The sequence below is a fragment of the Solanum dulcamara genome, chromosome 4, assembly GCF_947179165.1.
Source record: "Solanum dulcamara chromosome 4, daSolDulc1.2, whole genome shotgun sequence".
NCBI classification, from domain to species: Eukaryota; Viridiplantae; Streptophyta; class Magnoliopsida; order Solanales; family Solanaceae; genus Solanum; species Solanum dulcamara.
In genome coordinates this window covers 1971769-1996323 of record NC_077240.1, presented here as the reverse complement: position 1 = coordinate 1996323, position 24555 = coordinate 1971769, and the positions used below count along the sequence as shown (strand labels likewise).

The window sequence follows — 24555 nt, the reverse complement described above, 5'->3', positions numbered from 1 at the left end:
ATGAATCAATTCCAAAATTATTTATATTATAATTATAATATTATAATATGAGATTAATCAATAGACGTACATACATGAAATAATTCTATACATTATTCAATTTCCGTATGTTTTTTTAAAAAAAAATCAAGCAAGGTAGGAGAAAGGGATTCAGACTTTCATCAATAAAATAAAAGTTCAAATATACAATCAACTGAATTGAATTCCGTATTGTTATGAATTATGATTCTAGAGACTTTCTTTTAATTCAAACTATCCCATCTTGGTCGAGTGCCCTAAGAAATTAACTATATTTGGATGATTGATTATTGTACGTTACTAGCCTTTGTTAATAGGAACCATTGTAGCTGCTAAGCTTAAACTATTACATGCATGCAGACTTAAACATTGGACTATAAAATAGTCAAAAGCCCCCAAGCTATAATTGAATTTTCAACTATATACTCATTTTCACGTGGTTCTATGACCCCCTGAACCTTTTTTTTCTTATATTATTTAATCCTTCTACGCCGATGTGTCCATATATATATCAGATATATAAAAATATTTGCAAACACGCGTTGGCCACGTATTATTGATTGGACCTCACGACCACAACTATAGAGATGACTTTAGGAATTCCTATTTCATTCTATCTTACCTTTTCCTCTTTCTTCTTCCGTTCTCTCCAAATTCACGCCCATTCTTCTTCAGTTAGTGATCAAAGTTTGGTTGCAAATATCTGCTTGAAAAGGTGATTAAAGGTGAGTTCTTCACTAATCGTAGGTTATTTTTTGAGGTGTTTTATTTTAGTTCTGATGGTAGTGTTTGATTAGGTTTCTTTTATTTTTACTATTAATTTGAAAAATGTGAAACAACACTATGTTCAACAATATATTTATTTTAGTATCATTACTAATTAAAGATTATTTAGTTCATTGTTTGATTAGGAATTAATGTTACTAGTAAGTCGAAAAATAAAGAATAAAATTGTGTGCAACAGTATGTCTATTTTAGTATCATAGATTTCATTGTTCAGCTTATATCATATTGTGTTCATATTTTCGTGAAATTTGGTATTTCCTTTCTTATGGCCATTTTCTCTAATGTTACCTATGTTCAATTTATATTTATGTGCGTATTTTATTCTAATCAGGTAGAAGATGAGTGGGTTTACTTTGGTTACTTTAAGATGGTATCATGGTGGGGTGTTAGATTTAAGTAGTGGACAACCAGTGTATAATGATGAACAAGTTATAAAATTTTTGGATGTTGATGTGGATATGATGTCCTATTTTGAATTGAGAGGCTACATTAAAGAATTAGGATATACTACAACTTGCACATTTAGTATTAAACCACCTAACAGTGGCATTGTGGAAGATATTGATGATGATATGGATATTTTAGACTTGTGTTATTCTTTGAAAGATGGAGATATTGTGGAGGTATATGTTAAGCACTTGGTTGATGAAGCAGAAGTGAGGCCCATGTTATTAGAAAATGTTAGTCATGGGGATGTGGAGGAATCTAGTTCAGCTTTTAGTAAAGTAAGTAAATAAAGTACTGGCCCAAACAATGGGGTAGGTGAAGACCCTTTTACTACAAATGCTGCCTTTAATACTACATCCCATTCTAGCTCAACTCCTCCCACTGCTGCTTTTAATACTAGATCTCATCCTACCACAACTCCTTCCACTACCACTGCTGCCTTTGATACTAGATCTCATCCTACCATAACTCCTCCCACTACCACTGTTGCCTTTGATACTACATCCCATCCTACCACAACTCCTTCCACTACAACTATTGCTACTAGAGAGTATTCCACCAAAAAATCTGGCACTACTGCGGATCTTACTACTGAAGATGTTGATGATATAAGTTTAGGTCCAATTGAATCTGATTTCATAGAAGAAAAGGGTTCTGATTTCTCAACTGAAAATAGTGTTGAGTCTTAATGTGGATTTGTTGGATATGATGAGGAAGATTATGATAGTGATTAACATGAGAAGGTTAGGGAGTTGAGGGCTGAAAAGAGAACTTTTAAAAGAAGAAAAAGAAGTGAGAAAGCACCAGCTGATACTGAAGAGGTACCAGTAGTTGAAGCTGGACCAGATTTAAGTTTTGATGAAACTCAAATAGGTAAAATAAGTGTTGAAGGAAGGTTAGAAGGTGATGAACCTTATTATGCAAGTTCTGATGCTGGTAGTTTTGAAATAGATGAAGTTGTATTTAGTGATGAAGATGTTGAATCTAGTATAGTAAATTTATCAAAAAGTGTAAATTTATCTAGAAGAAGGAAGATAAGAAAGCAGAAAATTATTCATGATCCTGCTGCCAAGAAAATTGTGTGGCAGTTGAGTATGGTCTTTGCATATGTGAATGAATTTAGAAGAGCTGTAACTAAATATGTTGTCCAAAAAAGAATTCACATAGAAAAGTAGGTGTATGAGCCAAAAAGAGTTAGAGTTAGGTGCAAGGGTGATTGTCCATGACTTTTTTATGCATGTCTTGACAACACAATAAATGATTTCATGATAAAGACATACAATTCAAAGCATACTTATAACAGCACAACCAAAAATTATTTGTGTAATGCAAGGTTTATATTTTCTACCTTTAGAAAAAGAATTATTAAGTAGCCAAACATAAGAATTTTCAAGTTGCAAGAGTTAATTAGAAAAAAGTTTAAAATTCATGTTGGCAAGACTACTGTTAGAAGGGCAAGATCTAAAGTGTTGAAAGATATCATGGGTGATCATATTGTGAAATTTGGCAGAATTCTTGACTAAAAAAATGAACTGTTGAGGACCAATCCACGGAGCACTTTTGTTATTAAACTTGGTGAACTTGATGCACTTGGTAGGCCAGTATTTCAAAGCTTTTACATTTGCTTTGATTGCTTGAAGATGTCATTCTTAACTTGTAGAAGGTGCATAGGTTTAGATGGTTGTTTTCTTAAAGGAATTTGTCAAAGCCAGTTGTTAGTTATTATGGCCAAAGATGGTAATAATCGATGCTGCCACTTGCTTGGGCAGTAGTTCAATATGAAAATAAAAATACATGGACATGATTTGTCAAACTGTTAAAGGATGATCTAAGATTAGGAAATGATGAAGATCTCACATTGATTACAGATATGCAAAAGTTATGTATACTCTTGTATTTTGTGTTTGTATTTATTATTTTTTATGTTATATTTATTATTTTAACATAACTACATCTACTACAGGGATTGTTTGCAGCAATTCAAGATATTTTACCTGTTGTTGAACATAAAAAGTGTGTTAGGCACATCTTAGCTAACTGGACTAAGGATTGGAGAGGTCTTTAAAGAAAACAACAGGTTTAGTTGATTGCCAAGAGTACATTTGAAGCTCAATTGAGGAAAAATGTGGGGAAGATGAAGTTGCTTGGTCTAGAAAGAATGATAGATGATTTAATGTACTACAACGTAGAGTACTAGTGTAAAGTTTACTTTAATACTAAAGTGAAATGTGACTCTATAGACAACAACATGTCCGAGTTCTTTAATGCATGGATCTTACCAGCAAGGCACAAGACAATTATCATTATGCTTGAAGAGATAAGAGTGAAGATTATGACAAAAATATCTAAGTTAAGAGAGTTCACAAATATTTGAAAGTGCAATTTCTCTCCAATGGCTTTGAAGGTACTAGAAGAGAATCTTGATAGGTCAATGAATTGTAATATTGAATTCAATGAAGTTGATGGGTTTGAAGTGAGAGAAGGACTATGTCAACACAGTGTGGATCTTGTAGTTGAAGGGCATGGCAATTAAAGGGCATACCATGTACATATGTTGTGGCTATAATTTACTTTAAGAAATATGATCTTCTTGACTACATTGACAATTGCTACAGTAAGGAGACTTAGTTGAAGACTTATGCCAATGTTTTTCAACCAGTCACAAATATAAAAATATGGCATGTATCTACTTATTCCACAGTTGCACCACCAGAAATCAAAATCATGCCTAGCAGGCCAAGTAAAGTAAGAAGGAAAGAAGCTAGTGAAAATAAAAAAATTAAAAAGTTAAATAAAACTGGACTTGCCATGACATGAAGCAAATGTAATATTAGAGGCCAAAATAAGAGAGGATGTCCACAAAGTGTTGAGCTATCAACAAGGGAAGAACCGTCAAATTCAGGCAGAAAAAAGGGCAACACTTCAGGTTCAGTCAAGGGAAGAGGCAGACCAAAGATAATATTTTAACTTTGAATTGATATGTGATAACCATAAATAATTATTTTTAACTTTTTGTTTACATCTATAGAAAGCACAAACTGAAGGTGAGCCTTCTGTAAATAGGGCAAGAGGAAGACCAAAAAGAAATACTTACTCTACCTGCAGCACCTAGTGCACCTCATACATATCCAACACTTGTTGATTATCCTGCATACTCTTCAACACCTCCTGACTATCATGCATCTTCAAGACCTACTAATATCCAAAGAGGAAGGGGCAGGGGTAAGAAAAGGCCAACAATTATTGAAATGGGTGTGTTTTAAGCTGAAAGTGGATTCAAAGTCCTTAATGTAAGTATTTTATATTACTTCAAATATGATTTATTAATGTAAGTGTACTAGTTCTTAATTTAGACCAACTGTTTTCATTACTTGAGTGCAGCCTGATATGTCAAGTTGTATCTTCTCTACTGGTACAACAAAGGAGACAAGATCAGCTGAAGTTACTGGTGATATTGGTTTCAAACCAAGTACTACAAGTAAGCTGAAATGGAATGGAAGAGCATCTATCTCAACAAGAAAACTTGAAGAAATGAGAATGAAACAAAGAAACAAATCAAGAGGAAGCGGTTCAAACAACCCAATCCAAAATAACACTTCTTGACAATTTAGGAAGCACCGATGTTGCAGCACTGTTTTAAGTTACTTAGTAGACATGAAAACATTTTCTCATTTTATTTTGTTGTTTGATGATGTATTAGTATTAAACTACAACTTCTATTTTTGTTTTTTATTGTAATTTGACCTTATGTAAGGCCTATTTTACAATAGTGTGATGTCTACTAAAGATGATCTATTTACAAGTGGTATCTATGTCTATTCAATTGCTTCACTATTTGTTGTAATATAAGGAAAAAATCAGTAGCATAGTGTGGAGGAAGAAAGTTTTGCCTCATGTCTTTACACAAAATTTTAAAAAGATTCATTGATAAAGAACTTTGTCATATTACATATTGCAATCAAAAGAGTGTTCCAAAGCAACTACACAAATCAAAATACACAAGATAGGTTGAATCACTACTTGAATCACATCTAACTAAGCTATGGCAATTCAATTACCTCAGTACTTGAATCACTACTTTGAAATAGGTTGATGAACAAAGCAACAACACAAATCAAAATACACAAAACGACCTTCCAATTGTACCTACGCCATTTTCACTTTCTTTGAACTATTTGAAATGACCTTTCTTTGAACCACTTTTTCAGATTTGTCAAATTGTCAATCTGAACCTGTTGCTCACTTATTTGATTCTGCCTTCTTCAAATTTCATCTTCCAACTCTTTGATTTTGTTCACCAATTTTGGGAGGATAAGTTTTGATCTTCAATCGACTTCTTCTTTGTCTCTCCATCGAAAAAAATTACAATTCTTAGATTGAAAAAAAATCAAAACAGTACATTAACGTCAATTAAACCTAAGAAAATCAACAATAGAAGAGAAATCACATGACCATAGCAAGGGCAAGACCAAAATCTTCTTCCAGAATTCTTCTTCGACCAAGAAGTCTGCATATGCAGTAAAATTTTATTTTTGCATCGCACCATGGCTTTGAGCATTGGGTCAGACTCTTCCATGCATAGCTTATTCAAATTGGCATTTGCCATTACTAACCCTAACAACACAAAAATGAGAATTGGGGAAGATTACGCACTCGCAAGCTTCAAGCTTTGTAGCGGAAGATAAGATTAAAAGCAATGACAAATATTATCCTATTCTAAGCTTTGAAAATGATGGATTTGAAGAAGATGAAAGCTTTAAGGTTTTCTCATTGTAGTGACCGTTATAATGGGGGAAAAGAAAAATTAATTGCTGATATGAACTCCACGTGTAGCTAAAATTAGAGTTTAACGCGCCTAGAGGAGGTGGGTTCACTTGCTATGACACATCAGCGTACAACGGTTAAATAATATAAGGGAAAAAAAAGATTCAGGGCGGTCATAAGACCCCCGTGAAGAATGAATGTATAGTTGGAAATCCGATTATAGCTTGGAGGGGCTTTTGGCCATTTTCTCGACTATATTTGCTAAATTTTGTTTTTGCCTAATTTGAAGCTACTTTTTATAACTAAAAATTAAATCACATATTGGAGTTCCTTTGTGTATATGGTATATGTATATTAAAAAAAAACAAATTTTCTATCTCAGAGGGACATAGTAATGTATATCACTTTTTCATACCCTACTTATGGAAATCTAATAACATGTTTGAATGATTGTCACGTGTTATATTATTTTGTATCGTTAATTTAAATATAATATTTATTTTGATAATTACTATAATTTATTGTATCATATAATTAAATCAGTCTTTAGATAACAATAAAAAATTAATTTTGTATAACAAATCGATTCCGTATGATCGCATCGATACCAACACTTATAAGTTACAACAATTGAAATCCTCTTTCATCACCATTCGGTTTCAATAATTCAAAGTTGAGTAAACTTTCTGTAGCTTATTGAGTACAAAACAAAGATTCTACCAACATAAAATTCTTCAACACTTTTTAAATTAGAAAACAAATCACTGTTCTTTATTTGATTTATCATAGAATTCTTAAAAACAATCATTGTTCTTTATTTAATTTTTTATGTTTTGCTTTTACGAAGACCTTTGTTTGTTAAAGGCAACAACTTTAACGATAAAATTTAGGATAATTTCTTCCTTTCGGTCTTTTTATATTTCCACTTCAAAACCGAAAAACTACCCAAACCCACGCCGAGAAGCAACTACCATTCGTTCAACGAATCATTGTCCACCACGTGGCATTCATCTATTGGATATCATTCACCTCAACTCTAAGAAACGTTCTTCTTTTAGGAGACTGGTGGATATATATATATAGTAAATGAAACTGACAGAAGAGGAAAACAGAACTCCTAAATCAACAATGGCTATTCGTTTCTCTTTCCTTTTCCTATTCTCTATCCTCTTAACGACGTCGCTTTTGGTAGCCGTTAACGGCGACATTAAAGGCCTCGACGACGACGAGGATATTTTAATCCGTCAAGTCGTCGGCGACGATGATCATCACATGCTAAACGCCGATCATCACTTTACGATTTTTAAGAAGAGGTTCGGCAAAATGTACGCCTCCGATGAGGAGCATCATTACAGATTCTCGGTTTTTAAAGCTAACTTGCGCCGTGCAATGCATCACCAGAAGCTCGATCCATCTGCTGTTCACGGTGTGACTCAATTTTCCGATATGACGCCGGACGAATTCCGCCGGAATTTTCTCGGCGTTAACCGCCGGTTACGGCTTCCTTCTGACGCCAATAAAGCTCCGATTCTTCCTACAGGTGATCTACCGTCAGATTTCGATTGGAGACAGCACGGTGCCGTTACGCCAGTGAAGAACCAGGTACGTTTGTTCCTCTGCGAGATTGATACGTGCATCGTTAAGGATCAATGGATAATTAAGTAATTGCTATTGTTTATAATTAAAAAACTAGGGCTCATGCGGTTCATGCTGGTCATTTAGTACCACTGGTGCATTAGAAGGTGCCAACTTTCTGGCTACAGGGAAGCTTGTTAGCCTCAGCGAGCAGCAACTTGTGGACTGTGATCACGAGGTTTGACGTTTTTCCCTTTGCGTATCCTGAATTTATTTCTTGTCAAGCATAGGATTTAAACTTTTTTTTTTGTAGTTAAATGAGCTTCTCAGTAAAGTGATTAATTTATTTATTTATTACTAATTTAGAAGTGTAACTGATTCGATTGGAATTTACTATTGGCATTAAAAAAAATTGTTTTTATCTTGTTCTGACATTATTTTGTTGTAGAGTCCTTTTTTTCCTTTTCATCTTCATGTAACTGATGATGGGTGGTAGCATGTATTGTGAGAGACGTTACCTGATTTTGGATCAGTTCTAAGAAAGAGAATTGATAGCGTCAAGGACACTAAGCAGCCTAAAGTGGTTGCTCTGTTTCCATCTCACTTTAAGTATGGAACACACTTAGTTATGATATTTATATGGAGGAATCGACTCTGCATGCCGAAACAAAGGAGGAAGGTATTAATGTAAAATATGTAGTGAAACTGAGAGGGTTCATATAATTGACCTTATGTAGTTAAGAATTGAGTTTTGCCTTTGTTGCTATTATAGTTTGTCAAATTTCCCCTAGTTTCTTTATGATTATAATATAAATAATTGGAATAGGTGCGCTAATGAGCAACAAAAGGGCGCACGGTTTTCGCGGAGCTGTTACGGCCCTTGCTTTTTGTTTTTATCTGGGGACCCACTTTATAGGAGGGGAGTTGGGATGCTTTTATGATTATTTAAACAGTTCTTTGCTAAGCGTAGGCTTGAATTTGTTGCTATTTTTAGTATGCCAATTGCTAATCGGAATTGGGAATTTGGGATTGTAGACAGTATAATAAGACTTCAGACTTTGGAGTATTCAGAGCCCTTTTGAATTGGCTTATAAGTTTCTTATAATCTGTTTTTTATTTTTTTGATTATTTGGCCGGCAACTTAAAGCCATTTTGTGCTTGAAATAAACCCAAAAAAATAATTAGATTTGTTAGGCTTAGTTTATCTAAAGCAATTTATCAGTTGAAAACAAGCTTATAAGCCCAAAAAATAAGTTGGCTTAGTAAGTTAAGCCAAACAGGCACTTACTCCAATCAAATGAAATTCTTACTTCGAAATTTCAGTGTCCTTTATTTCCCTGTAATATGGAAGTCTAGACTAATTTGGCCTGAAATTTGTACCTGCAGTGTGATCCAGAAGAAAAAGGTTCATGCGACTCTGGATGCAGTGGTGGGCTAATGAATAGTGCCTTTGAATACACTCTCAAAGCTGGTGGACTTATGCGAGAAGAGGATTATCCATACACTGGCACCGATCGTGCTACCTGCAAATTTGACAAGACCAAGGTTGCAGCTAAAGTTGCTAACTTTAGTGTTGTCTCCCTTGACGAAGAACAAATTGCTGCTAATCTTGTCAAGAATGGCCCTCTCGCTGGTAAATGGCCTCTCGAAATACTTGCCATCAACTTAAAACTGCCTTTATGGGATCTTTAGTTAATCACTACTCTTCTTGTGCTAATGGTTTTAAACCTTTCATTGATGTGAAACTAATTCTGAAAGTGTTGCTGTTGCTTGGCTTGCAGTGGCTATCAATGCTGTGTTCATGCAGACATATGTTGGCGGAGTCTCGTGCCCATATATATGCTCTAAGAAGTTGGATCATGGTGTCTTATTAGTGGGTTACGGTACGGGCTATTCTCCCATTCGAATGAAAGAGAAACCATACTGGATCATCAAGAACTCGTGGGGAGAGAAATGGGGAGAAAATGGATACTACAAAATCTGCAGAGGCCCCAATGTTTGTGGAGTGGATTCAATGGTTTCAACAGTTGCAGCTGTTAGTACCAGCTCATAGTGAAAGTTAACGTCTATTTTTACCAACTACACTCTATGTAAATTAAGTGTAGCTAGTATTAACCAGGACCCATCAATCATTATTTGGGACATGAGAATTGTTATTGCTTAAAAGAAAAGACCGTATTTCATTATTTCCAATTGTTAAGACTGCATTTCATTATTATTTCCAATTCAACAAATCTTCAAAATAAAACATATTTCTCCGCTCGGCTTCTATGCTCATTAACTGATAAATTCCCCAACTAGATAAATGTTCAGAATGCGGAAAATTGATGTGTATCAAATATCACTTGACGGCCTCTGGCAGTCGGGATTTTTTGCACTCTACCAAACATTCCTTCATTATAATTTAATTCATTTCCATATGCTTGACTGCCCCTCATCTCCAACACAAAAAAATACGTCTTTCCAGAAGACTTCAATTAGTTGATGTAGATATCAAAAAACTGAAGTTGCGAGGTCACTTTCATCTTGATCTGCTGATATTTGCAAATCAAAGGCTTTTTCTTCTTTGTTTACTAAAGGATACTGGGTGTGCCTAACACCTTAATTAAACTACAGTTTGGAGTTATGCAAACATATCATTCATCCAGAAGTAACAACTTGCTTGTACTTTCTCCAATCAAGCCCTTCAGGCAACAAGTAGAATGGATGTCTCATCAGTAACAGCTATTTTCAGCACGAATGTAACTAAAGTTGGATAAATGCATACCTAAAAAACAATTTCTTTTTTGGCGAAAACTAACCGGAATTGCATATGGAACTGAGAAATAATGCACCACGCATGTTGTGTTCACATGGTCTCATTATTACCAATAAAAACGCTAATAAACATACGTGATATGATTAATATACAGGCAGGCTGTTGCACAAAGCAGCTACTATTTCAGGATCACACAACATAACAAATACAATTAATAAATAACTTATTATACCATCTAAAAGTTGCAGCTGCACAGATGCTGCTTTCTTTGCTGTGAACCTCACATGCAGAATGCTTATTTCTCTCAGTGCCAATAAAACAAATAGAGTGGAGCGTGCTCACGGAATACTGCTCCATCCCACCAAAAATGAAAAGGAGAAAAAAATCTTATCTCCTCCACTAAGATGACCATTCAAGAAAAAAAGAATAACATACACATTCTTTTACAAACAGTGAGCTTCATCTCTGAGAATCTTTGATGCTTCCTCATTCATCCTCCCCCACATCAATCAACGTGAATGAGAAAGGACTAAACTTGTATCCATCTCCCTCGTAAAACTTATTTTGAAACTCCACCCAGTGAAGTCGCAATGCGTGTAGGAAGGCACTGAGTGTTTCCATCACCAATAACACTCCAACAGTGGCAAAGATGAATACAATGATGCCAACAATGAGAATAATGACATTGTTGAACCTGAGGAGCATAAATAAATTTTTAAGAATGTATTAATGTTAGATTAACATATCATTTTTTTCCTGTAATATTCAGTCCACTACATGCCAGCTAAATCCTAAGGGTTCAGATTTATATATATTCGAAATCTGCAAATATAAACTTGATAATGAACAAGTCATTCTCAGAGAACCAAACATGTATGTTTTTCTAAGCACAGATCCACTTCACAAAGTCTGATCAATTTGAACCAACACCAAAACTAGTGTAGGAAGCTATTAGCCAACAAACATAGAATGAGTGACTTACCCCCAGGCGAGAAGAAGAACCTTTTCATAAAATACACTGGAGAGCTCAGAGTGTGCAAGGCTGAAAAAAGGCAACATAGGAAATTATTCTGTTAATAAAAAGGTAACGAGTAATAATATTTATGGGGTAGTTTGGTCCACTGATGAGATTATACAGGGTAGCTTATAGCATGGGATTTAACTAATATGAAAATTATGAAGAGGATATACAAATAATAGTTGGGGGGGTTTGAGCGACTACAATGAAGTACAGGATGTATGGGTTTTTAATGGAGTAAATTTATTTTTGGTCTAGCTCTTGTAATTTCCAGTAGCATTATCAAATGGATTCTCCTCAATTTAATCCCGGGGAAATATTCCCAATTAGGTAATTTGACAATATAATCTCCCCTATTAATAACATAGCATAGAAAGCCTTAGTACCATGCAGCCACTATCCAATACATCCTCTCACAAGACCACTAAACAGACCCCTATTTAGTCAAGCACAAGGAATCTCACTGGTTATGGAGATTCAAGAAGAGCTTCAATTCCCGATAACCACATAAACCCAAAATAGTTAATAATTCCAACAAATAATCAAGATATCAAAATCTAACAACAAAGCATTTTGTCTAGAATCTATTCAACAACTATTATGAGTGAGGTTTCAACATAGAAGAAAACAAAGAATTGTGTTACTAGAATAAAGCAGGAGATCAACACATCCTAACCCCTCAAGCATACCTGAGAGCCCACAGACGAAGGTAAGAAGCTGTGTTTGAGACTGCTCCAAGTACAAATTCAATTGTGTGAATGAGCTGATGAACAAATATCTCACTGAACTCAAATTCCCCATGATGACCAGAACCATCATTACTCTCCACCAATAAAGACTCTTCTGCCTCCTGAAGTGCTGTGTAGGACTGTCCATGGTGCCTCTAAATAAGTAGCAAAACAAATATCAATATAATTCAACAAACAAAAGCTTATGAATAAGTGAAAAAGGAACAAGGCAAGCAAACATACTTCATGTTGAGCTTTCAACAGGAAGGGCTTTGGAAGAAGCATCCATGGGACAGCAACAAGGGCCGAGAATAGCAGGACAAGCTGGCCAAATATTAACAATAATCGAAGTGAAATCAGACATCTCCAATCGAAATGAGAGAAATCGAGAGAAGTGTCGCTATGAAGGGATACTCAACCTGAGTTATCTTCTGACCAGCAAAAAGCTCGTTTTCACCGAGCTCATCTGTCGGGCTAAGGAACATGTATATCATTACATGGTATAAATCAGCTTTGGACCCAGTGCACCACTTCACAATGATAAGGACAGACAGGTATCCAAACAGAGCATTCAAAAATATTATTTGGGGAACAAATTGACACCTGACATTGCAAAGTTAGGCCAACTGTTAACTTCTTGATTGCAGCATACAAATTGATAAATAATGCTTCCAGAAATCTAGGGACTGTAACCTGAACGCAGTCGAACTTACCAAACGTTTACACCACTGTGAAAGAATCGAGCATTGAAAAAGCTCAGAATTATCCCAAGGTTCATCTGGGCCACCCCAATAAGGATAGACATTTTCATCTTCAATGAATTAAGGTATGGCAGCTCACTACGTGTACCATGCCATACTGGATCGACACCAAATGGATAAGTGTCACGCACTTTGATTAATCCTGCAGAGGTAGAATCCCTACAATCAAGCCGACTAGGATTAGTCAACATGCAATAGATAGACACTGAAGGTATTAATAATAAAGGAAACAACTCTAAGCTATCAAAAAATTATTTTAATAAATCCATACCTGCAAGAAGGATCACGACACCCATATGCTGATTTTCCAAATAACTCAAATGGAACAGAGAAGAACTCATTATAGATCAGGCCCGTGTATATTGAGAAGAGGGACATCATGAATATCACGTATCGCCCTCCAAAAGTCATTTCCATGATGTCTCCAAGTTTCTGCATTCATGAATCATTATCTATCATGTTTCAAATATAAGTGGTTTAAATTAATGCTCCAGCAGAAAGGGCGGACTTCACTAGGAAAAATCCCACTATTGCCATAAACTATAACAAACCAATAGTTCTAAGAATATTCTTAATCCAAGTATACCCCAATTTACCAAAACCTGCAAAAGAGAATAACCAGAATGTGGACGACGCTAGACCAACGCACTCAGATTTTCTGCTAATCTTCCAAGAAAAATGTTCTTATCATTTAAGAACCTAGCGACTGCATTTGATGTATACATTGTCAACTTAATAACTGTAACCCATGTAGATTTTTTTTCCTTTGTTGAAACTATGAAAGGGTAGTGTCATTTAAAGGTACCTCAAGTAATACCTGCCTGATGAACATATACCAATTCCTTGACACTTAAGAAGCTAACCTAGTTTTGATGAATAAGGTAATTTTATTAATACTAAAAGCTTAAAGCTTTTAGTGAGATATATAGTACACAAGCATCACTGGGTCTGAATCCTATAAAGCTGCAAGGACTCCAAAACCTCCAATCATTAGATAAACATCAGTACAGAAGTCTTCATTGCACCAAATTATAAAACTTCCCAATACATCTATTTTTTACGATTGAACTTTAAGAAGCTGACCTAGGTCTTAGCATGTTGCGGTCACTACACAACAAATGACACCTCCGAAGCTTTATTAAAAGGGATTATTTATAGTGTTTGTTACAAAGGAAATAAGGGGTGATTCCTATGTTTTTTAGCAAACTGATGTAACAGACATGCCCAATTGGGTCTATAAACTAATCTAACTAGGTAATTTGTAATACATAAAGAGAAGTGCAATAGTCACCTGGCTGGACAATTTCTTCTCTTTGAGAATGAAGTACATGGTACCAAGCAACAGACAGATACCATGACCCCAGTCACCAAACATAACTGCAAAAAGGAATGGAAATGTGACAATAGTGTAAACACCTGGATTTGCTTCCTGATATTTGGCCACCCTGCAACAGTTGATCAAACAGCATGAATATGAAAACTAGTAACTTCACATACAAAAAGTATTAGAAATAATAAAAAGATTGAAACTAACTGAGGACTTCTATCACTTAAGAAAGATGGGTATTTCTCCAAATGCAAGCACCTATGACCTCATATGTCCTATCACTTTCATTTGTCAAACACAGAGAATAAACAGAATTCACCACCTACTCTACAGAAGCACATATTGGTAGGCTTCTTTAGGCCATATGATAGATACGTTCTAAGAAAACTTAAAATTTAAAGGATCCCATTAAATATATGTAAGGATATAAACATGATTGATCGATGTCACAAAATACTAAAGTTCTGGAATCACAGTTTGCCAAGTCAAATCTTTTCATTTTTTTGATGGGGAAAATGTTTGTTTACTTAAGAAAAAAGATGCTGGCAATTTGAATTGCTAAGTTACAGTTATTCACAATCAGTAGGCATTTGTGTTTCCCAAATGAATAGTAGATATTAGGTATTCTTTAAGGGACTGTTCTCAGTGATACATAAGGGAGAGTTAGTTTTTTTAACATTGCAACTCAGATTAATATTCTTTACCCCAAAAGAACATATCTTACAAATGTCAGAAACTGCAAGAGAGATAACAACCAACGAATCTACGGTCTTTACAAGTTGTAGAAGACAGATACTTGACCCATAAAAACAACCAGTTCTCTTTATTAAAAAGAGAAAAATCATAGCTTAATCTTTTTATCAAAAGGAATCCAAAATTTGGGACTAGAAACCCACCCATATGCATCAACAATTTCCTGAAAAGAAGAAGTAAATTTATTTGTTCGGAAATATGTAGGCGGCATTTCTCGGGTTCGCAGAACCCGGAAGATTGCACCAACTTCTGAATTTGAGTCATGTGTTGCCCGCAGCAGCGCATCCTGAATCTGCACAATCATACATTATTTACTGGGTCAACATGATTATATATATATGCTGAAGTGGACATCTTTCTACTACCAAATTGAAAAGAAATATCAAGGAAAGGGAGAGAAGTCTTCTTTAATTGTTAAGGAAAGGGAGTGAAGCTGACATCACCAGATCTTATCATAAGACATTACATTCTCCCTTCCTGTTAGTCCTTCATCCCATACGTGAACCCGAGTACCATGACCAAGAAATGAAAGACAAAAATATAGTCACCTGTTTGGTTGCAAAAACAGGACTCCAACCTTCAGCCACCAGACATTTTTTGGTCACGTCAATGCTAAGCATATTGAGTGTGTGATAAATTGATTTCTCCTTCCTCGCCTAAAATAATTAAAAACATGTGCTCAATAGAACAAAAGCTGATAGACAAACATGAAACCATTCATATCAAATTATGGAATAAAAGCTCTACAAACAACAAAACTTGCAAAAATAGGTTTCTTCAACAAGTTAAAAAGACTTGCTAATGAAAACAATAATATTTCTCCTTATTTAATAACTAACCAAAGTGTTCCATCTATCATATTGTTCACCAATAGTTTGTAATAAATTTCCTCGGTGCACCAAGCCAGCATCTATGGTCGTCTTTAGCTCTGAGATTCTTCCAGAGACCTGCAAAGGAACATCGTAGACATACTTCATTCCATTAGCATTCCAAATATGGGAGAAGTATCAACTAGACAGATCCACACTTCCACAAAATATTTTTACAGAGATGCCAGATTAGGAAGAAAGCAACTTCATCTAAACAATAACAATATGAGAATTATACTGAACATCAACAAATAGATGATTTCGTGTCGGATTTTGTGTTATACTCATATACAAGAATAGGTTCCTTTTTATTGTTTCTTTGACTTGTAAATGCTATGTTGAACTAGAAGAGAAAGGCGGGGATAGGAAATTGTTCAGGCTAGCTAGGGCGCAGGAGAGAAGGACACGCAATATGGATCAAGTGAAGTGCATTAAGGACAAGCATGGAAAAGTATTGGTAGAGGAGACCTCATTAAACAGAGATGGCAGTCATACTTCCGTAAACTCTTGAATGAAGAAGGGGACAGAGAGATTGTGTTGGGAGATTTGGAACATACAGGGAGGCGTCACGATTTTGGGTGTTGCAGGAGTATTACGGTCGAAGAGGTTAAGAGTGTTGTGTGTAGGATGCGCTGGGGAAGAGCGACCAGACCTGCCGAGATTCCTGGAAAATTTTGGAAGAGCGCGAGCTCGATAGGTTTGGACTGGCTGACTAGGTTATTTAATGTCACCTTTAAGACGGCAACGATGCCCGAAGAATGGAGGTCGAGCGTAATGATCCCTCTATACAAAAACAAGGGGGATATCCAGAGCTGCAACAACTATAAAGGTATCAAGCTTCTAAGTCATACTATTAAAGTGTGGGAAAGAGTGGTGGAGATGAGGGTGAGGAAAGGCATGTCTATTTCAGAGAACCAGTTCGGATTTATGCCGGGACGCTCAACTACAGAAGTCATTCATCTTATGAGGAGACTGGTGGAGCAGTATAGGGAGAGGAAGAGGGACATGTATGAGGGTGCCAAAACAGGCTTACGATAAAGTTTCACGAGAGATACTCTGGAGATGTTTGGAGGCTAAAGGTGTACCTGTGGCGTACATTAGGGTGATCAAGGACATGTATGAGGGTGCCAAAACAAGGGCAAGGACAGTAGAAGGGGACTCAGAGCACTTCCCAGTTGTGTTGGGGTTGCACCAAGGTCAGCTCTTAGTCCATTTTTATTTGTCTTGGTGATGGATGGATTGACGCGACAAATTCAAGGTGAGGTACCATAGTGTATGCTTTTCGCGGACGACATAGTCCTGATCGATGAGACTGGTAGCGGAGTTAACGCTAAGCTGGAGAATTGAAGACATACCTTGGAGTCTAAAGGGTTTAAGCTAAGTAGGACCAAGACAGAGTACTTAGAGTGCAAGTTCAGTGAGACACTTCAGGAGGTTGACGCGGAAGTTAGGCTTGGTGACCAGGCCATCCAAAAGAAAAGTAGTTTCAAGTACCTTGGGTCTATTATGCAAGGCAGCGGGGAGATTGACGATGATGACACACCTCATATTGGGGCAGGTGGATGAAATGGAGGCTCGCTTCCGATGTGCTATGTGACAAGAAGGTGCCACCACAACTTAAGGGCAAGTTCTACAAAGTGGTGGTTAGACCAGCTATGTTATATGGGGCGGAGTGTTGGCCAGTTAAGGTCTCTCACGTTCAAAAGATGAAAGTTGCTGAGATAAGAATGTTGAGATGGATGTGTGGGCATACCAGGAGCGATAGGATTAGAAATGAGGCTATTCGGGACAAGGTAAGAGTAGTCTCGGTGGAAGACAAGATGCGGGAAATGCGACTGAGATGGTTTGGGCATGTGAAGAGGAGAGACACAGATGCCCCAGTGCGGAGGTGTGAGAGGTTTACCATGGATGGTTTCAGAAGAGGTAGGGGTTGGCCGAAGAAATATTTGGGAGAGGTGATTAGACATGACATGGCGCAGTTACAGCTTACCGAGGACATGACCTTAGATAAGAGGGTGTGGAGGACCCATATTAGGGTAGAGGGCTAGTACATAGTCTCGTTATTCTTCCTTATTAGTAGGCGCATTAGCGCACTATAATTTCTTGTGCTCTGATTTCTGTTATTATCTATTTCATCTGTGTCGCTTTCGTTATTTGCTTTTTCATATCGCTTTGAACTTCTTAGCCTTATCTGACCTCTTTTTATGCTTCTATTGAGCTGAGGGTCTCTCGAAAACAGCCGTCCTACCTTGGTAGGAGTAAGGTCTACGTACACTTTACCCTGCCCAGACCCCACGTTGAGGGATTCCACTGGGTTGTTGTTGTTGTTGTTGACTTGTAAATGCTAATTCACCACAAGATTTGAGCCCAGATGCTGTTTTAGTTGGCAATTACTCAAAAATAACTAAGTTGATAAAAACAGAGAAGGGACTTAACATAGGAGGAAGGAACTGGAGCACGGACGGCCTAGGAAAAATAAAGGATGTAATGCATACCTCAGTAATCATCTGAGCCTGTTTACCAAGGTCCTCGGGGACAGAATAACGATTTGCTCCAAAAGCTTCACATATTTTGAGAATTTTGCTCTTTGCTCTTTCACCAGAAAAGAAGATTGCAAATACGTTTTTCTCAACCTGAAATTACCCAAAGAGTAAGAAATGAGAATAAATCATTCTTTGGTTAGCGAATATATATGCTAGTCCAAACAAAAACGAAAATCAAGTTTCTGATGTAGCTAGTTGGGAGCAGCTGTAATCAACACTGCTTCATATCAAATTAAAAGTAGCATAACTTCTGCATGAAATACTTTTTTTCTCTGAGATATGACAACATCTTCATAACAAATGGCTACTAATAGTGTTCTTTTCTACAAGTATATAGATATAGCAGAAAATATAAATATGAACCATCAGATATTTGTGATTTACAAAGTTGACAAGAAACAATAGATTTTTAAAAGAAAACATTCTTTCTCACAAAAAAACAGATACTGATTAAAGTAAAAGAATAGGTACTTATTACATTTTGCTGGCAGAGAACACTGAAAAACTATGGAAAACCCAAATCCACATTCACAAACATGCACTTAGACCATATGGCATATAGATTATAGATACCAAAGTCGTATCACGAGCATCCAGTTCTCAATAGAGGTGTCCCATTGATTTTATGTGATCATAAACTCAAGAGAGTTGCAAACAAGGATAAAACTAATAGATAACAGACATGCTTTGTGAATCATTTTTTGTCCATGAATGCTGAATCTTCTCAAAATTTGATGAAAAATACCTTCTCTCCAGAAGCGGGATCAGTGACAGGCTCTTCAACTACAGCCTGCCTCAAGTACACATTACCCCGGGTAGCACGAAAGAGAATCCTCTCAAAGGCCATCGATTTTTCTCTCGGAACAAGTCCAGTAATAAATCCCAACTTAACTTGCTTGGATGGATCAGTCACTGCTTCCTAAGAAACCAAAAATCCAACAACAAAGTTACTCCAAAGGAAGAAAATATACAATTTGCTAAATATCAAGGTTTACCTGGTCTGATAGCAAAGGAGTTTCTAATGATTGTTCACCCGTTTGATTTGATGCCTGTTCTCGATGTAGTGCTTCAGCGCTGCTCTGTGCTATGTGGAAAAACTCACCAGCCTAGAAAACAAACAGAATGCTTAAAATTGTTGATACTATATTGGCATTCAAGCTGTTCATTTTTAAAGTCGAATAGGAAACTAAGCAATCCTAGAAATTCTTCTGGGTTGATAAACCAAGAAACCCCACCTTTTGCAAAACAAGTTTATATTCCACAAGCTCATTGTATGAACGTTGCAACTTATCGCCATTAGCATTCATTTCAATCAGCTCTGCTTCAAGTTCTCCAAGCTTGACCTGTACAAAAAAAGCTGTGTTGACACATTGAACAAAAGCAATTTACATACAAACAGATAGACTAAACATACCTCAAGGTCATCAAAGCTCAAGTCAACTTGTGTGGCCGACATAGAAGAAGATAGCAAGCCTGCCTTGGACATTTGTTCCTTAAATAGACGTAATTTACGGGCCATCTCTCCACATCTTTTGATCTTCACAAGGAATACAGTGTAATATGTATAGAGTAACCAGTTCGGAATAGCAAGAGCGAAAAAGATTATGCAAAAGAAGATAAGCAAGTATCATTAAAGACAACACGTATCAGGCAGTAGAAATATGCAACTCAGTGACATCTATACACAAAGTCATTCAAGTTACTACCTACACTGGAGCTTTCAGTTTGACACATGACAATAAGTTCTCTTGATACAAAAATGAGCACGTCTCATAAAACTGTTTCTGATGGAAAATTCAGATGTTCCAACACCTTTCTTGTGGTAGTTGTAAAATGTGTTTATGCACGGCAGGAACCTTAAGGTCTCTAATTAAAAACTGAACATGACACTTAAGGTTTAGTTAATTACTTCATTGGGAGGAGCAAATAGCTAGATTACATTATTGTTAGTCCTCCCATACTCTCGCTCTTGTTCCGCTTCCTTATTTCCCATCAAGATGAGGAATAGACATAATAAGAACCCAAAAGGGTGTGAATATTGTGTTTGCAGAAAGGAGAGATGATTGACATCTCCCCGACAGGAGCAAGAAATAGTTTTTGAGCTTTCCTTGTGGTCAGTCAAAAGGGTGTGACCATTGTTGTATGGCTCTAGAGGAAGATCAAAAAATAGATGAGGATATTTTGTGGAAGCTCATAGCATTGGCAATCATTCAAAAGAAGGTTCTTTTCAGAGCCAGACAATTCAGGTCCTTAAAGAAGTTAACAAGACAGCAATATGGAGGGCATGAGTACATCTACGCCTCCTCACGCCAGGATTTACTAGTCGGGTTAATTTCACCAATCCCGTGAGTTAATGCTATGCTGAGGAAAAATTAGTCCAAAAGAGTGAAATGGAATAATCCATCAAGAAAGAAACAAAACAATCTGATTGATGGAAATAACAAAAAAATAATGCAAAAGTTAGTAACGGTAAAAGTTATAGTAATTATATTGATAAGATTCTCTACTCATTAAGAGGATTTCTTCCTTTTCCCACAAAATAATAAACAACATAACTCTCCAACCCAAACTTTAAGTAACAGCTGGTAATCCCAAAAGATAACTAATCAGATTTTGATAGGTATAATGGGACTGGATGGAGAACAAAAGTAAGAGAAAGATGAGAGTACAATAGAGTGAACTTTTATGGAATTCAAAGGGCTTATTAACTATTTCACACAATACCTGAGTAGCATATGTGCGTTGAAATGGGCTCTTTTCAGCATTCAACTGTAAAAAACGAAAATTGGATAAACAAAATTCAAAGATAAAAATCTTATAAACCAATAAACGTCGATATAATATGCAGCACAATCACTCCACTTGATTAATTATAATCAAAAAGTCCAAGGTCCCTACAACAATATACATATAACAAAGACAGCATGCATAAGCAACTTTATGGAAACAGAATCATGAGTAGAGTTCAAACAAAGTTATTGCAGAGCATCCAAGACGTAGATAAACTAACCAAGTAAACCCCGCATATGTTTTAACCTTTTGGGGTGGCTCAGATGGTTTGGCTTGCAATAGCTGAGGGTTGACCTTCTGGATCGAGCTCATCGAATGGGGCTTGCCTAGTGCAGTTTACCTTTCCTGTGTGGTTTGCGAGCTATTATACAGGAGCAAGGTTTACCCTATGCGCACCCAAAGGGTAGCGACGGCAAGTTCCCTTGTCATTAAAAAAAAAAGTATATGCTTTTATATTGCAGTGCCTCTTTCTTTTAGTATGATGTTCCTTAAATATCACACTATAGTAAATTTGTGCATTAGAGACGAGTCAACTTTAGATGGAATTTTATCTAAAATTGCAAAAGTTGCAAGATAATTTTCAATATTTTATAAAAGGAATTAGTGTCGTCTTACACTTGAATGGAATATACCTACACATATTACTCAATTCTCAAATGAAGTCAGTCAATAGAGCCAGCCCACTCAAAAATCAGAACGAAGCCAAAATGGAAAAATTAGTAAGGAGTTCAAAACTAAATCAGTACTGAGAGTCTGAAATATATCTACCTTTACTCGCCGTTATCTAATAAAAGAAGCTACCAAACATACAGAAATCATGTGAAAATGTTCTAAAATCAAAACCTCTTATCGCTAATAAAGGAATCGCAAAATTCAAATGAAAATAGTGGATAAAAACAACATCAACTAGAATTAACGATTTGTTCAAACTTTTTAATGTCAATGCTGGATTAATTGAACCGATTCTTGATCAATATCGCAGAAACAATAAAGTAAATAAGCTCTAACACTGTTCTGAATCCTAAATCTCAAATTCGTCCAAAATTAACTTAAAATAAAGCAGAAAACAACATATAAACCCTAGCCATACAGCAAAAATCCACAGAATTATCCGATACTACAGGACAACAATACATCAAACACAAATCACACAAATAAACATAGCGAAAAAAGGAAAAGTATAGAGATGAAGAAACGCACGTCTTTGAACTGAATAAGTCCGATTTCTCCAAGATAATCGATTGTCCGATGAGCAGATTCATTCGGAATAATGATTTGGACGAGTTGCATCGACTCTGAACGGAACAGATCCATCGGTGGACAGCATCCTCCACCAGTTTGCTCCGCCATTGTAGCTCCTCTTCTGCTCCTCCGAGTTTCAAATCTGCGTTCTGACTTTCTTCTCTCCTCTACAAATGATATATGGATCACATCACACAGTAAAGAGTAGCTGAGTTTTATTTCTTTCTTACCACTTCCACATTATTCACGCGATTCCGATTTATTATTCGTTGATGTAAAAACTTTTGTTATTTTTTATTTTCTATTGTCTTTAATTATTTGCTTCAACTTAGGTTTTATAAATGCATTTATAACCTTTAAAATTTAAAGGGGGACAAATTTTCATACCATATACTAATTTTCTTATTTATCTCCTTATACTTCATAAAGATTATTGGAGGCCTTTTCTCAAAACAAGAGGTGAATTAGTTAACTCAATGAATTCTTATATTAAAGTTTTTAGTATTGAGATTTGAGTCTATTTTTTTTATAAAAAAAAGGTACATATATCTATTTGTTATAATTTTTTAAAAAAATTATTGAGTTTAGATGAATTATATGTTAGAAGATCGCGTTCACCTTTGCTCAAAATATTTTTAAAAAAATCATTCAAAATATATATTTTATAATATACGTCAAACATTCAAAAGGTATATTAATTTATCGTTTTGATCATGCTTATAGTATTTTAATTTATGTATTTAAAGTGTTAATACATTATTAAATAAGAAAAATGAACTAAGCTTGTTATATAGTTTTTGAACGAGTTGTTTAAAGCTTCTTTTCTTTTTGTTAAGTATATGGAATACATAAAACCTTATATTTCTAATTTTTTTGAATAATAGATAATTTGGATTAAAATAAACGTTATCTATACAAGTAATATAATGTCATAACTCAACAAAAATAGTACTTATAAAAAATGAAGGGGTAAAAAAAGAAAAGAAAGGAGCATGTTTTTTGGTCTTGGAAAAAATAATTAAAGGTGAGAATTAAGTAGCATATAAAAATTACGTGTGCAAAAATTTAAAGAATGTTGAGCCACACTGTGCGATATGGAATTGTCCGGAGGAACCACCAATCCAATTGTTACAAGTGCAAAAACTCATATAACACAGTATTGGTAAATCAATCATGGATTTTGTAATAGTCAAAATCAGTGACGGAGCAAGAATTTTGATTAAGAGATTCAAAATCTGAATTAGAAATACTAAGTTGATTAGGATTTGTTATTTGTTATTTATTTAATTAATGTTTAGTTAAAATTTATTTGCCCTAGTCCTAGTTTAATTTGATTTTTTATTATTATAAATAGAAATGTTGTTAGTTTATTTTCAATATACGAGAATACAAAAAAAAAATACAAAAACATATAGAAAAATACATCACGAAAGATCTTGTAGTAAGATTCAAGTAATTTTGAATTTATAAATAAAAATATTTTCCTTCAAATTGATATCCAAGCTTTTACGATCCTGATAGAAAATCAAAGATTTTTCGCTGTCGGCGGGCGGCTATGACCCATATATGTCGTCCGTCTGGCTAATAATCATGATGATAAGTGTCGGACGAATGATATATGAATGAAAACATCATGCTAGTAGGAAGGACATTACAAAAATATTGCAGAGTTAAACAAGTGCAAGCAAACATGACACAAGAGAAATAAACTTTTCTTTAATTAAAAGTTGGAGAAAAATTATTTAAAAAAAAATTGGTGGGAAGGGCATCAACGAGAGTTGGAGACAAAGTGCTCTAACACTAGACCGAACCTATGGGTCGAGTAGACCGAATCTACGGGCTGGGTAGACCGAGCCTTCGGACCAGGTATACCGGACATACGGTTCAGGTAGATCGAGCATTCGGACCGAATAGATCATACATACAGGCTGGATAGACCGAGCCTTCGGGCCGGGTAGACCGAACATACAGTCTGGATAGATCGTGCCTTCTGGTCGGGTAGATCGATTTTACGGATCGGATAGACCGTGCCTTCGGATCGAGTAGACCGATTTTACGGATCGGATATACCGTACCTATGGGACGAGCACCTACAAAGCAACATATATATATTACATCACTTGTAAGTTTGAGAGAAAGTGCTCCAATACAACAACAACAAAAAGAATGAAATTGA

General features: G+C 35.7%; 2 protein-coding genes and 1 long non-coding RNA gene across 3 annotated transcripts; 2 read left to right on the top strand and 1 right to left on the bottom strand.

The window, feature by feature from the left end:
- Window positions 1-656: 656 nt before the first annotated feature.
- On the top strand, window positions 657-4897 carry LOC129884469 (uncharacterized). The gene is made up of 3 exons (XR_008765952.1): window positions 657-743; window positions 3215-4541; window positions 4633-4897. It is a non-coding gene; the product is annotated as an uncharacterized LOC129884469 (long non-coding RNA).
- Window positions 4898-7116: 2219 nt separating this feature from the next.
- LOC129884468 (probable cysteine protease RD19B) lies at window positions 7117-9776 on the top strand. Its single transcript, XM_055958766.1, has 4 exons — window positions 7117-7617; window positions 7709-7828; window positions 8977-9223; window positions 9372-9776. Exons 1-4 carry the CDS (start codon window positions 7144-7146, stop codon window positions 9641-9643), a joined length of 1113 nt encoding a protein of 370 aa, XP_055814741.1. The 5' UTR covers window positions 7117-7143; the 3' UTR covers window positions 9644-9776.
- A 778-nt stretch (window positions 9777-10554) lies between these two features.
- Window positions 10555-22610, bottom strand: LOC129885416 (V-type proton ATPase subunit a3). Its single transcript, XM_055959684.1, has 18 exons — window positions 22338-22610; window positions 21072-21116; window positions 19762-19884; window positions 19583-19690; window positions 19343-19453; window positions 19093-19266; window positions 18300-18437; window positions 15775-15882; window positions 15484-15591; window positions 15079-15227; window positions 14147-14300; window positions 13127-13287; window positions 12808-13014; window positions 12514-12697; window positions 12338-12418; window positions 12056-12249; window positions 11331-11390; window positions 10555-11042 (listed from the first exon to the last, which is right to left on the bottom strand). The coding sequence occupies exons 1-18, from the start codon at window positions 22485-22487 to the stop codon at window positions 10835-10837; spliced, it is 2463 nt and encodes an 820-aa protein (XP_055815659.1). The 5' UTR covers window positions 22488-22610; the 3' UTR covers window positions 10555-10834.
- Window positions 22611-24555: the final 1945 nt, after the last annotated feature.